This window comes from Odontomachus brunneus, unplaced genomic scaffold, assembly GCF_010583005.1.
Source record: "Odontomachus brunneus isolate Ranch 3 - 2012 unplaced genomic scaffold, Obru_v1 Obru_scaffold_157, whole genome shotgun sequence".
In the NCBI taxonomy this organism is placed as follows: Eukaryota; Metazoa; Arthropoda; class Insecta; order Hymenoptera; family Formicidae; genus Odontomachus; species Odontomachus brunneus.
Window position 1 is genome coordinate 108,788 of NW_022639607.1, and position 11,634 is coordinate 120,421.

The 11,634-nt window shown below is 42.8% G+C and overlaps 2 protein-coding genes across 6 annotated transcripts in view; one reads left to right on the forward strand and one right to left on the reverse strand.

The window, feature by feature from the left end:
* Positions 1 to 132: 132 nt before the first annotated feature.
* The window catches only part of LOC116850826 (receptor-type tyrosine-protein phosphatase kappa), a 100,505-nt gene continuing 89,003 nt past the window's right edge, over positions 133 to 11,634 (forward strand). The window contains exons 1-2 of one of the 3 annotated variants that reach the window (XM_032829533.1): positions 133 to 1,132; positions 3,749 to 4,101. Coding sequence is in view for 1 of the 3 variants with exons in the window: in XM_032829530.1 (XP_032685421.1) it covers positions 1,130 to 1,132 (3 nt within the window). In the remaining 2 variants the exon portion in view is untranslated. The remainder of the gene's footprint in view (positions 1,133 to 3,748; positions 4,102 to 11,634) is intronic. The other 2 variants (XM_032829530.1, XM_032829531.1) reach the window with 2 other exon arrangements.
* The window catches only part of LOC116850827, a 100,291-nt gene continuing 99,718 nt past the window's right edge, over positions 11,062 to 11,634 (reverse strand). For all 3 annotated transcript variants that reach the window (XR_004379448.1, XR_004379449.1, XM_032829536.1), the window contains one exon: positions 11,062 to 11,416. Coding sequence is in view for 1 of the 3 variants with exons in the window: in XM_032829536.1 (XP_032685427.1) it covers positions 11,349 to 11,416 (68 nt within the window). In the remaining 2 variants the exon portion in view is untranslated. The remainder of the gene's footprint in view (positions 11,417 to 11,634) is intronic.

Sequence of the window (11,634 nt, forward strand, 5' to 3'; positions counted from 1 at the left end):
TTTCTCTCTCTATCTCTCTGCCGCCCTCGCTTTCTGTTTGACTACGTCTTTCTCTCTCCGGCCACCCGCCGCCTCCACGCAGCCAGCCTGACGGCCCCCCAGGATCTCGTCAGAGCGACTCGACTCGTCGTCGACGGTGACTCGCGTCGCCCCGCGCCAGTCCGCCACCGACCTCGCGATCGTCCACGTCGTCGTCGTCGCCGTCGCCGACGCCGTCGCCGCCCGTCGCCGCCGTCGTCTGTCGCGTCGTGCTACTGGTGGTGGTGGTGGGTGGGTGATTAGTGCGCGAACGAGAAAGAGATAGCGAGAGAGGGAGAGAAATAAAAAGAGAGACAGAAGGAGGAAGAGAACCGGAAACCGCGCGCACGCACTCGCACACATATACACACATATTTATTACATATTTTAACAACCATCGAGTGGGTAATCAAGGTGGAGTGGCAGTCGATCGTCCGCCAGCAATTGACCGGTCGACTCGAGATCGAAAAGCGCGAAAACGCGGTTCACTTTGCGTCCGGGGTGTTTTCGTCCGTAGAGGTTGCTGGTGCGAACGAGGAATCCTCCCGGTGCGTGTTACTGTTGCTGATCGGAAAACAGCCAAGCTCGGTCTCCTCCGAAGACGCCCGGCGTCTATCGGGTCCCGGAACAGCCGCACGGAGACGCGGAGGACTCGTCGGGGGTAATTTGTCAAACTCGGAGTCAAGCGCGTCACACGGTATATTACAACCACCTAGCTCTATTCATTCATTTTTGTATGTGTATGTCGCGTGTACCCACATTTATACTTCGACAATATAGTACGTCATCGTAAGTATAGTCGCGAGACGATAATAGGGAGATGAATAGCGCCGGACCGAACAACTGTCGAAGTGTTGTTTGGACTCGCGTAATGAGCAAAGTGGTATACTTGCGCAACGGCACGTCGAACGTGACTGGCCCGTACTTTCAATGGCGTGGTCACGTTTCCGCGTTTAACTTAACGAGGCGCGCGGAGGGTATATGCTTCTTCAAGAACACTGCTTCACCAGATGCCGAATGAGCGACGAAACCGCGATAATCGAGCTCGCGACAGCCGCGCGTCACAGGAAATCGGTTTCTTCTCCTCGCGATCTCTTCGAAACTTGGAGTTATGGTATCATTTCTCTGTTTAAACCATCTTAACCATCTTAAGAGTAACTTAGAAAACACCCTATTATTGACAGCCATGACTGATCATTCTTAGTCATTGACACCTTGGAAAAGTTTCGTTTTTCTTGAGACCAGTAGCTCACAGTTCTTCACAGTTTTTCACAGTTTTAATTGGGAAGTTCTCTTTTAAGATCATCGAGTGCTAGCAAAAAGTTTAACTGCTCCTCTGGTCGCATGAAAAATCAGGTTCTCTTTTAGAGTGTCAATGACTAAAATCAATGATTTGGTGTTTTAGACTATATATGAAAATCTTAATAACTTAGATAAAAATACGATAGAAAAGTAATAAAGTTTTTATGCTTAAATCATCTGAGGGAAAATTATCGGGGGCTAATGTGAAATACTCAATTATTGAGACCCACTGATTGATCCTCCTTAGTCACTGATACTTTTGAAGAAGTTCGATTTTTCTTGTGACCAGTAGCTATTGTTCGCAGTCTTAGTTGCGAAGTTCTTTTGTGAGATCATCGAGTGTTAGCAAGAAGTTTAACTGCGATACTGATCGCATGAAAAGCCAGTTTTTCTTTTAGAGAATCAATGATCAAGGAGATGTCAATAATTGGACGTTTCAGCCTACATACGAAAGTTAATATCCTGAGATGATAGAAAAGTAATGAAGTCTCGGAGGAATTTCAGTGCCTTCGTGCTTGCGCAAAATTTTCAATTTTCCAATATTTTTATTTTTATTTTTTCCTCACTCGCATATTTCAAGACTGACAGTCGGGATAACGCGATCGATCAAAGTTGCCGTGCAACGCGCCCCAGAAGCCATCAGGACGTGGACATTCCCGACTATTTCCTCCTCGGTCCCCTCTGACTTTCCACTTCTCGGAATTCCTCCGTGCATCGGCTCGCTCTATGCGGAAGAGACGAGTTCCTGACGAGCTCACGTCATTGTCATAAATTCCGCGACAATACAATTCGTTACGGCCGCGTCTCCCCGGCGCGACGATTTCACGTTGTTTTCGATGATGTAACCGCGACGCAGCGACGACGACAGGACGACGAGGAAACGACTCGGAAGAGAACGTGGATCTCGGTATGGCGCCGTGCGGAATTTCAATGTTCCCGCATAGGAGAGCGCGCTTCCGCGAGCGAGACAGTCGCGAATTTTCTAATTAAAGTTACCGCGTAATTACGAGGAACGAGGGAGAAAAAGAGAAAGCAAGAAAGCGAGGAAGAGATGAAGAAAGACACAGAGGACGATGTGAAAGTCACTGCCGTCGTTCTCCTCGCGTTAACGAATCCCGAAGAGGGTAACGAATTGCACCCTCTGAAAAAGGTCGGGCAGACGTCGAAAAGGATCGCGGACAACGTCGCGATCGAACTCGGGCGAGATTCCGCGCCGATGGGTCAACCTACTGAATCTCGGCCTCTTCTGTCGACGTTTGTTTTGTGTCGCGAGCGAGACTATGGCCGCAGAAAAGGAAGAGACGAAAAGAGTTGCTTAATCAAGTGCCGTCGGCGTAATTAATTCTTTTAGACTCGGTTACCCCGGCGGTTTTAATTAATTAACTTTCGTCAGCAACCGCGAGCGTCGCATTCGGGATCATAACTCTAAGTAACTAACTCTACGACATAATATAAGTGGGGCAGGAATGCGAGGCGAGGTTTAGTGCAATTAGCGTTAATTGACTTTTAAATATGCTCCGCCCCGACCGATATATTATAGCGTGCGCGCGCGCGTATAACATACTTTTCGTCTATTTCCCGCGTGCACTTGTCACTCGTAATAAATTAAGCGATAGTTTACTGCAGTTACGCCACTATCACGATCGTCGTAATTCGCGCTTCATTAATTTTCCACGTTACGTGCAGAAAACTGCATTTAAATAGAAAAAGTGATCTCGGTCTTTCTAGTAACTGGCCAGGAATTCTGATTAGTTTAAATTCTAAGCGACGCTTGCTTTACCAGTAAATGAACGGTAAATGGACGATATTAGTTAGTTTCTAACTAGTTTTTGATCAGTTTCTAGACAAACTTTGCATCTGTATAAAATTCTGTCAAATAGTTTCTATCGTTTAATTTTACACGTTCTTGTATATAAAATATTACATTTTATTATTAAATAAAAAAATAGTATGAAACTTGTATTTCAGGAAGTGGAATCTTTTTGCACGCCAAGTCATTCATTATTGAAATGATTGCAACTTTATGTTTAATTACCATTTTTTCCTGTCTAGTTCCTGGCCAAGAAAGATTGGTCAGTATTCCCGAATTTTTGCCAGACAGAAAAACTGTTCAGTATTTAATTAACATTTTTATTGCCTAGTTTCTGCCCAGTAACTGGCCAAGAAATATTGGCCGGTATCTTCCTGTTCAGTTTCTAAACAGTTACTATCTAATAAATCCTAGCCAATAAAAACTTACCAGTTTTTGGCTAGTAATCAATTCTTCGTATACTCAAAAGAAAACAAATTCTTCTTTTGAGTACACGATAAAATTTCTAAAATTGGTGATAAGCATATTTTAAGACCGCTCTATCAAGAAAATATTCTTTGCTGAAGATAACTATTGCTTAAGAGATGAAAAATAAGCTGAGTGATCGCTTTGTTTCAGTAATAGAATGATATTTCTCTGTGTGTGCGAGCGCTAGCAATAAAAATTGGCCGCTCTAACGCGTCCCACGTTGCGTGTCGAAACGCCTGTGAAATTTAACCGTCGCTCTTCCCCTCGCTCGTATCGCGCACATCGTAGACGCCGAGAATTACGCCCCGTCGAATTATAACACTTCCGAATGCTGGCATGTGACGCGAGAATCTCTCGCGTTGACGTTTATTGAGCCGGCTCGGGTGTCTCAGCAGACGACCTCCATACGGAGCTTCGACACGAAAACCCCGCGACTCTTTCGCGAATAATTGAACGGGACGCTGCGTGCCGAAACCAGGCAACCCGGACCCACGAATCCCGAGGTAAATCGAGTTAAAAATGCAGGGCTTAGCGTTACTGACGCGATTAATCGATACAATTAACTCTTTTAATCTCGTGAGAGCCGACTCACTCTCGCGTAACACTGTCGTGCTCCCGCTCGCGGCAATTATTCGCAACTGAAATTGACCGAACTTCAGTCTGCGGAGAATGATCGTCGATGCGTTCAACCATCCATCGATTAGTCGACCGATCGATCCATTCAAAGTTGGACGCGAGTTGGACGCGAGAGCCTCTCGCGAACGTTGCGTCGCGCCAGCATGGGGAACAGTGTCGTTTCCGCGCATTTCCGCGCGAAACGTCGCCCTGCACCGCAATCTCGTCGACATCAATCTCGGACGTTGACGCGCGTAAAAGTGCAGCTGCACCGTTGCACCGCGCTGCCGCACATCAGTGACATCGCGCGGATCATCGGTTGACGGAACGCAGCGCGAACAACCGTGTGCGAACAGCTGCAATGTACATGCAAGGTTTTATCTTCTTTAAAATTGTTCTGTGAACATGATATTTGTATGATATTACATTAATATTAATATGATTAATATTAATATTCATGAATATTGTATACAAACACACAACATATTATAATATACAAAGACGTTTCTATTATTCAGATTCGAATCGAATCGGGCGAGATTCGATTAGATTCAAATCCAAATCCTTACTATTCGAATCCGGACTATTTGACAATTTCGAATTATATAAATTTAAATGCAGACTTCGCATCAGCAATCTTAAAGTCATATTTCCCGTTAATCAGCAAGACTGAACCTATAATGAGTAAAAGTTAATAAAGAGTACCTTAGTAAACATTTTAACCCTACTTTTGATCTGAAATTTTTAACATTTGTTTAAAAGATCAATAAATATTTAACACATAGAAATTAAGTCCTACTTAGCGCCTCTAAATAGTTTCAGAGTATTAAAGTAGGCGGTAATATGAGATCAAATTTCGACTTGTGTGAGCAAATCACACTTGGACCTTCCTACTTGTCGAGCCTTAAAAAATCAATTAACGCAAAATTGAATAATTAGGACAAGATAGTGGAATCCCCTAATATTAGTATTCAGGACAGATTGATGAGGATAGTTAAAAAGTTGATTTACCGCGTATATTGCATGTTAAAAAAATATTCGATGCGTGTTATCACACATTCAAACATTATTAGTAGTTTAAAATTATTCGCACTAATATCTACCAAATGGCTCCTATAAATCATGCTACTAAAATTTAAATTTCTCACACACTTTTGCATATTTTATCTATCTTTTTGCACTTGATTTACAATTTTCATCCGAACTTCAGGAAGAATATAAATTTAGAGTCGACCGCGTTGTTCCGCTCGACAAAAGTCCGACTTCGAATTCGTCGTGGGATTTACGATGTTTCCGGAAAAAATACGCCAGTTTTCGTTGTGCAAAACGTGGCGCCACGCGCGCGTGCACATCATCTGAACGCGTCGTTCATGAAAATAACGACGCGTGGCCTGTGGCATGCCGGAAAACTCGAAATCGCCAGCCGCGATTAGTGAGAGCCTCGTTGAGTCGGCAGCATTTCCCGGCGGTATAACACGTAAAACACTTGACTCGGAACCTATTCCTAGATACTCCCGGACATTCTATATTTTGCATGGACCGCGTGATGTGAGAGACTATCCTTATTGTGTCACATGAAAATCTCAGCGTCACGTCGAATTACTCAAACGCGAAAAGAGAATCACACGTTTAATTATACTCTTGGTTTGTATTAACAGTCATTACTTAAAACTCGTCTCACGTGAAATAGTCAGATTTGAATTGATAAAATTGAGAAAAATTTAGGTCTAAATTTTTCAGGCAAACCGTACGATATACGCGCCGTTACATTTGCAATCACTGTTCCACTGAAAAACTCGCATCTAACTCTAAATTCAAATCCAAGAATTTCACTTCAAGCAAGTTTCAAGTAGCAACTATACAGACTTCAATGTAAAGCTATGATGAGACAAAAAAGTAGTTGAGTTAACGAAACTTGAACAAAATTTTTAATCGATTGAAAGAATTATATAGCAATAATAAGTAGAATTATATAGTAGTAATAAAAGTTATCAATTGATTCAGTGATTGTGATTTGGTCAGTAACTATATTAAAGCAACTTATTATTGCACCTCAATGCAAATTTGTTCGATAGATATAATATGTCTTTGAAGGTGATCGACGATTTTGTCGATCTAACTGCTTTTTTCCTCAGTGCAGAATCACATGACGCAAGACTTCATGTTTTCTGATATGCATATTGACCAGTAGCTCAGTTCACTGCACAGATCTTCCAATGTTACGAATAGCGATTTATGCAGTGAACTGAACTGCATCAATATGCACGTCAGAAGATATGAAATCATGTGTAACGTGATTTTAGCTTAACAAATGAAATCTATAAGTTCTTAGAAACACTGTTTGTCTTGAGATTCAAGCGAGACTATACGCGTTCTCTAGGTATTTTTCGTTATCCGACAGGGAGATATTCGGCAGAGACGTCGTTTGTATTACTTCACTGCGGGAGGAGCATGACTTTGGTATTCAGAAGTAGGAGAGACCGGAACAATGGGTCTCACGCGAGTGTTTGCGGCGCGAAAGTGCGCGAGGAGCGTCGGCGTCAAGTGCCGCGATTGTCGAGCTGGCCGCAAATCCCCCTAGTCTAGTGTTTGCGCGAGTAATTTCAAAAGGGCGTACTTTAGAAGAAGGCAATAAGGATGAAATAATTGTCTTTTCCATCGTGAGACGATGAGTGTCGCCAGCGCGCGCGATCTCTACTCACAGACTTGAGTTCTTTCGCGCTCCTCGGGATGTTAACAAACATCGTTGGCCGGACGATATTTCGCACGAAGGAGACTGAAGGCAATCGGATTCGCGCCGATAAATCGCTCGTCGTTCCTCTCGCACGGGCGCGAAAGAACCACCACCTCGTCGTCGGCGACTTCGAGCGTTTCCAAGGGATTCGGATGTCCAAAGGATTTATCCCGACGATAAATGAGTATTTGGCAATCGGCGAGTATGTTTATCGGAGTAGCGCGGGGATAGGAATCCACCGTCGTAAATTTATCGTCTTATTTACTCGTATCGACGGCTGTGTTTGCCGGCGAGTATATCGAATGCGAGAGCACCGATGTACGGGAAGAAATAGTCCGGATATATGGGCGAGCAGATAAGGACGATAAGGGGACGAGAGGCGTGCTCTAGCTCGCATTCGATGTATATCCCGATTTTCCGCAGGGGGTGAGTTTCCACCGACGTGGCATAGCGCGCGTGTAAAGAGGTAAAGACAGAGAGGAAAGGAAAGAGAGAGAGAGAGAGAGAGACGCGGTTTGCCCCGGACGGTTAAAAATGCCAGTTATTCACGCGTCCTTATTTATATCCGCCTTATATCGCGCGAGGGCTGATTTATCATGGCGCGGCTTTCGTTCGCGCGCGAGGGATGCTGATATACGCCCGTACATTAATTCCGCGGACATTCTTACGCGCTTTCTCCCCGGCTCCAACTCGCTATCGCCGGATTATTTTCAGCGAAATTCTGCAGTCGCGCTGATTCACGCGCGATTTGAATTATCGGAATCTGAGAAGGAGAAAAAGAGACAGAGATAGGGGGGAAAGTTTCCGGCATGCACGGATCATCGATTTTCGCACGAAAAGAAGTCTTGCGGTAACGAGACGCGAATGATCGGTCATTACGGACATTTAACAGGAAGAAGGGCTGTCGAAATGGTGCAATAATACAATCGCCATTTTGAAAACTCGCGCATTTTCAAAACCACCGAAATGTTCGTCTCGCATTCGTCTCATGTTCGACAATGATTACAAGGTTCATTGAGATGACAGTGCGCGAAAATTTGTATATCTCTCTACGGGAATTTACCTTCTTGATATAACATCTTAAATTAATAAAAAAATAAAAGAAGAAAGATCAAGGAAGGAAGCAAAGAAATACGAGAAGCAGAGCAGAGGAAGACAAAAAGGGAGAGAGAGAAAAAATAAAAAAGCAAAGACAAACAAGAATAAATAAAAAGAGAAAGAAAACAAAACGCACTTATTAAAATTTAACATCTCCCTCTTATCTCCAAATGCTACAACATACTTTTTTAAGATGGATCAGTAAAGATGCTTTTAATTAAATAATTAAAATTTTATCACTGATCTCCGTGAGTACTCACTGATTTTCAATGGAAATACTCCCGCTTTACTGTTTTGTCTTATATCTTACGGAGTCTGATCAGTAGAAGCAAGAATATACTGTAAAATTTTTGTAATATATAAATCCGTTCTACGTTATACCAAATATAACTTTCTTTTAAATATAACGTTTGCAATAATGAAATTAACGACTACCATGAGTCTCGCATACAATGATCTGTCTGTATTCGTAAAGTGTATCATTCAATCAATAAGAACAGTCGCTACTATTAATTGATTCTTTCAGGGTGATTTACTGATCGCAGTGTTATATTTCTAACTGAACTCTCTCTGCAGTTACAAGTATAGCATTTCAGTGGAGAATATACTGATTGTACTTAAGGCAATAAAGGACTGAGGATTTAAGAAATGTTCGAATTTAGGTGACTGGATACTATAATCTTAAGTAGATAGTAGATAAAGACATATAAAGAAGGTTAACGAAATTATAATAATAAGCCCGCGCGATTAACGGAACAGCTAATAACAGGACATCGAACTGCTCGTCGCGTTGTTTGCAACACGCGTACGATTAAATTGCGTATGCAAATTTCAGAGGCGACAGGGGTTTATTTCGCGTTTAGCTTGCGAGTAATTAAAGTACGAGAGAAAACATAATTTAATGGCACGATCGGAATAATTGATCGTTATTACAATTCCGCGATCCACCTCCCGTTCGTGTTACTCGTGTCGGTATAATTAAACTCAAAAATATAATTCGCATGTTATAATTACTGGAAGCTCCGGTTTTCTGGTCGAGCGATCGCGAGTCTCGAAGGAGCCAGAATCACGCCAATTAGCCGATATCGCGGCCAAGTATGAGGGAGCGGCATTACGAATTCCGGATGATAATCGACGTTATACTCCGCGGTGCGCGGCCCTACGAGCACCGTATAAATTCGGGCGCTATTCAGCGACGACGAGCATTAAGACCGGCCAACCTGAGGGGGTTGTAACTTTCCTCGGCTTAAGCGTTTACGCGGTTATTATTGCGTGATAAATCGCCCAGAGTATGCATGGCATGCATCTCTCGCGGGGGATCCTGGCTGCAATCCGTTTTGTTAATTAGCGTATGAAAACGATTCGCCGGAATTTACGGGACCCTTGTGGCGAGGGCGTCGTGCCCCGCGCGTCTCCTCGGGCCCATCCGCGACATTTCCTCCTTATCCCGATCATGTTTCAAGGAATGGATACTCGCGTTAATCACTCGCGATCGTGCCAATTAGACCGCGCTCAGGATCGGGGTGTCGCGATGCTTCGTCGAGCCTGCATCTTTGAGACGTTCGAAAAGCGCAAGAGCAGAAGGGGATCCTCGATTTATCCGTTCTCGCGAGGAATGTGAATTTTCTTTTTCTTGCTGGATCAATGTTCGGCCCCTCAGCAGCAGGCGCGACGGTAAATGGAGAATGCGACCGCGATTCTTCGATGACGGAAGCAGAGACTGTGATTGCCGCTCGAGCCGAGTCGACGCTCGTCGAACACTCATCGACTTTCATACGGAGACAACGTGTACCTCCGCGTATGGAGGAGATGCAAAAACATGTGCATCGTAAGCCGACTTCGATCTCGGAGCTTAGCAGTCTCTCCCTTTCTCTCTTTCTCCGCTTCCACTTTCAGGCGCCCACGAATCCGCACGGGAAAGCCTCGAGCGCTCTTATAAACTCGAGGCCTTTCGAAACCGCTATTTCTCTCGTCAAAATATAAACAGTCACTCAAAAATTCAACGCCGACCCTCGAAAGAGGATCCCTCCGTATAAATTTGCTTTTAATAATGATTTCAAGTGACACATAGATCGATGCGATTTCGCCGGGCGACGAAGTTACGTCGAACGAAGTTATGAACATGAGATACAGTAATACAGAGATACATGAGTACAGAGCGCGACCCTCCCAGTGGATTAGCTCGTTACACTATCACACACGTTGCCCGTGTATTTTACGGTATGTAGCCGTTCGTTCCGTCAAAATTCACGCGTAATCCTCCAATAGAGCAGTTAAAAATCCGCTTAGCCCCTGGCTAATCTTTTTATTACCAAGTACTTGTTACAAACGCGCGCTACTGTGCGCCATTGATCCCTAAATCTGTTCAAGGATGTACTACCCATATCCCAAAAGTGATGAGAACATGTAGGAGAAATTAGAGATTAATCTGTCTGCATCTCTAAAAATGATCGTAAGTAACTTGACTGATTCAAAACCTGAATCAAAAGTTATTCCACTTTGAAGTATAAGTAAACATGATGATATAAAATGACATACTATTGACGTTTGAGACTTCTTCAATGCGTCATTGAAACGTCATTCGACGTTATTGTACTACTTACAGCTTTGTGAAAACGTGATGTTGTAAAAATATATTGTTATTCAACTCGTATCGTATATGTGTACGATACGTTTTTACACGAAAAATAAAAATATTAGCGCAATTCTAATTTTCAGTCGCTTTTTACATACCACTTGAACTCATGCACTAATCTCAGCGATATCTTGTGTATTAGAATTAAATATCATAATCGTAATATATCACAATTAAAAGTATTCAATTGTGAGAGAAATAATTGGAAATTATATATTTAAAAGGAGAAAAATGTCCCAAAACAGTCAGGACACTAATCATTCGCAGAGAGGCAGCGGTGTACAACTGCTCTTATTCCGTTCATCGGTGGATTTACCATTATACATGCACTATGATAAATTACACTCTGAGAGAGTGTTAAGATTGGATACTCACCATTTAGCGATGAAATCCACCGACGTTCAGTCAGCTCCACTAATATCCCGCCAAATCCATCGACAAAACTCGCTACTGAATAGTCCCACGTTGATTACACTTCACTGCACTCGCGACGCGATTTATATTTGTATCTTTAACGATATTTTGCAATTATTTCGACGATATCAACGAACGGTTTTCATTAATCCCGGAACGAAATTTACGAGTTTGTTTAGTGAATTCGTTCGATGAGTGTTTATCACGATACGGCCAGTTCTGTCGCGAACACATTCGCCACTCGCGTGAAAAGCTCACGAATTAAAAAACGATCGCGCCGATAAAGCCGCAGTCGCACGTGTGCCCGCAATCTCCGGCAGATCTGAAACAAAAAACAAGTTTCCTGGTCAGCTGTATCGATAAATGTATCAAGCTCAATCTATCAAACGCGAATCAAAGTTTCAAGACAATGAATTTTTCTATCAAATCAATGAAAATTAAAAAATGATAATACAGATAGAATAAAAATTATATTATCATCATTACTATATATATATATATATATATATATATATATATATATATATATATATATATATA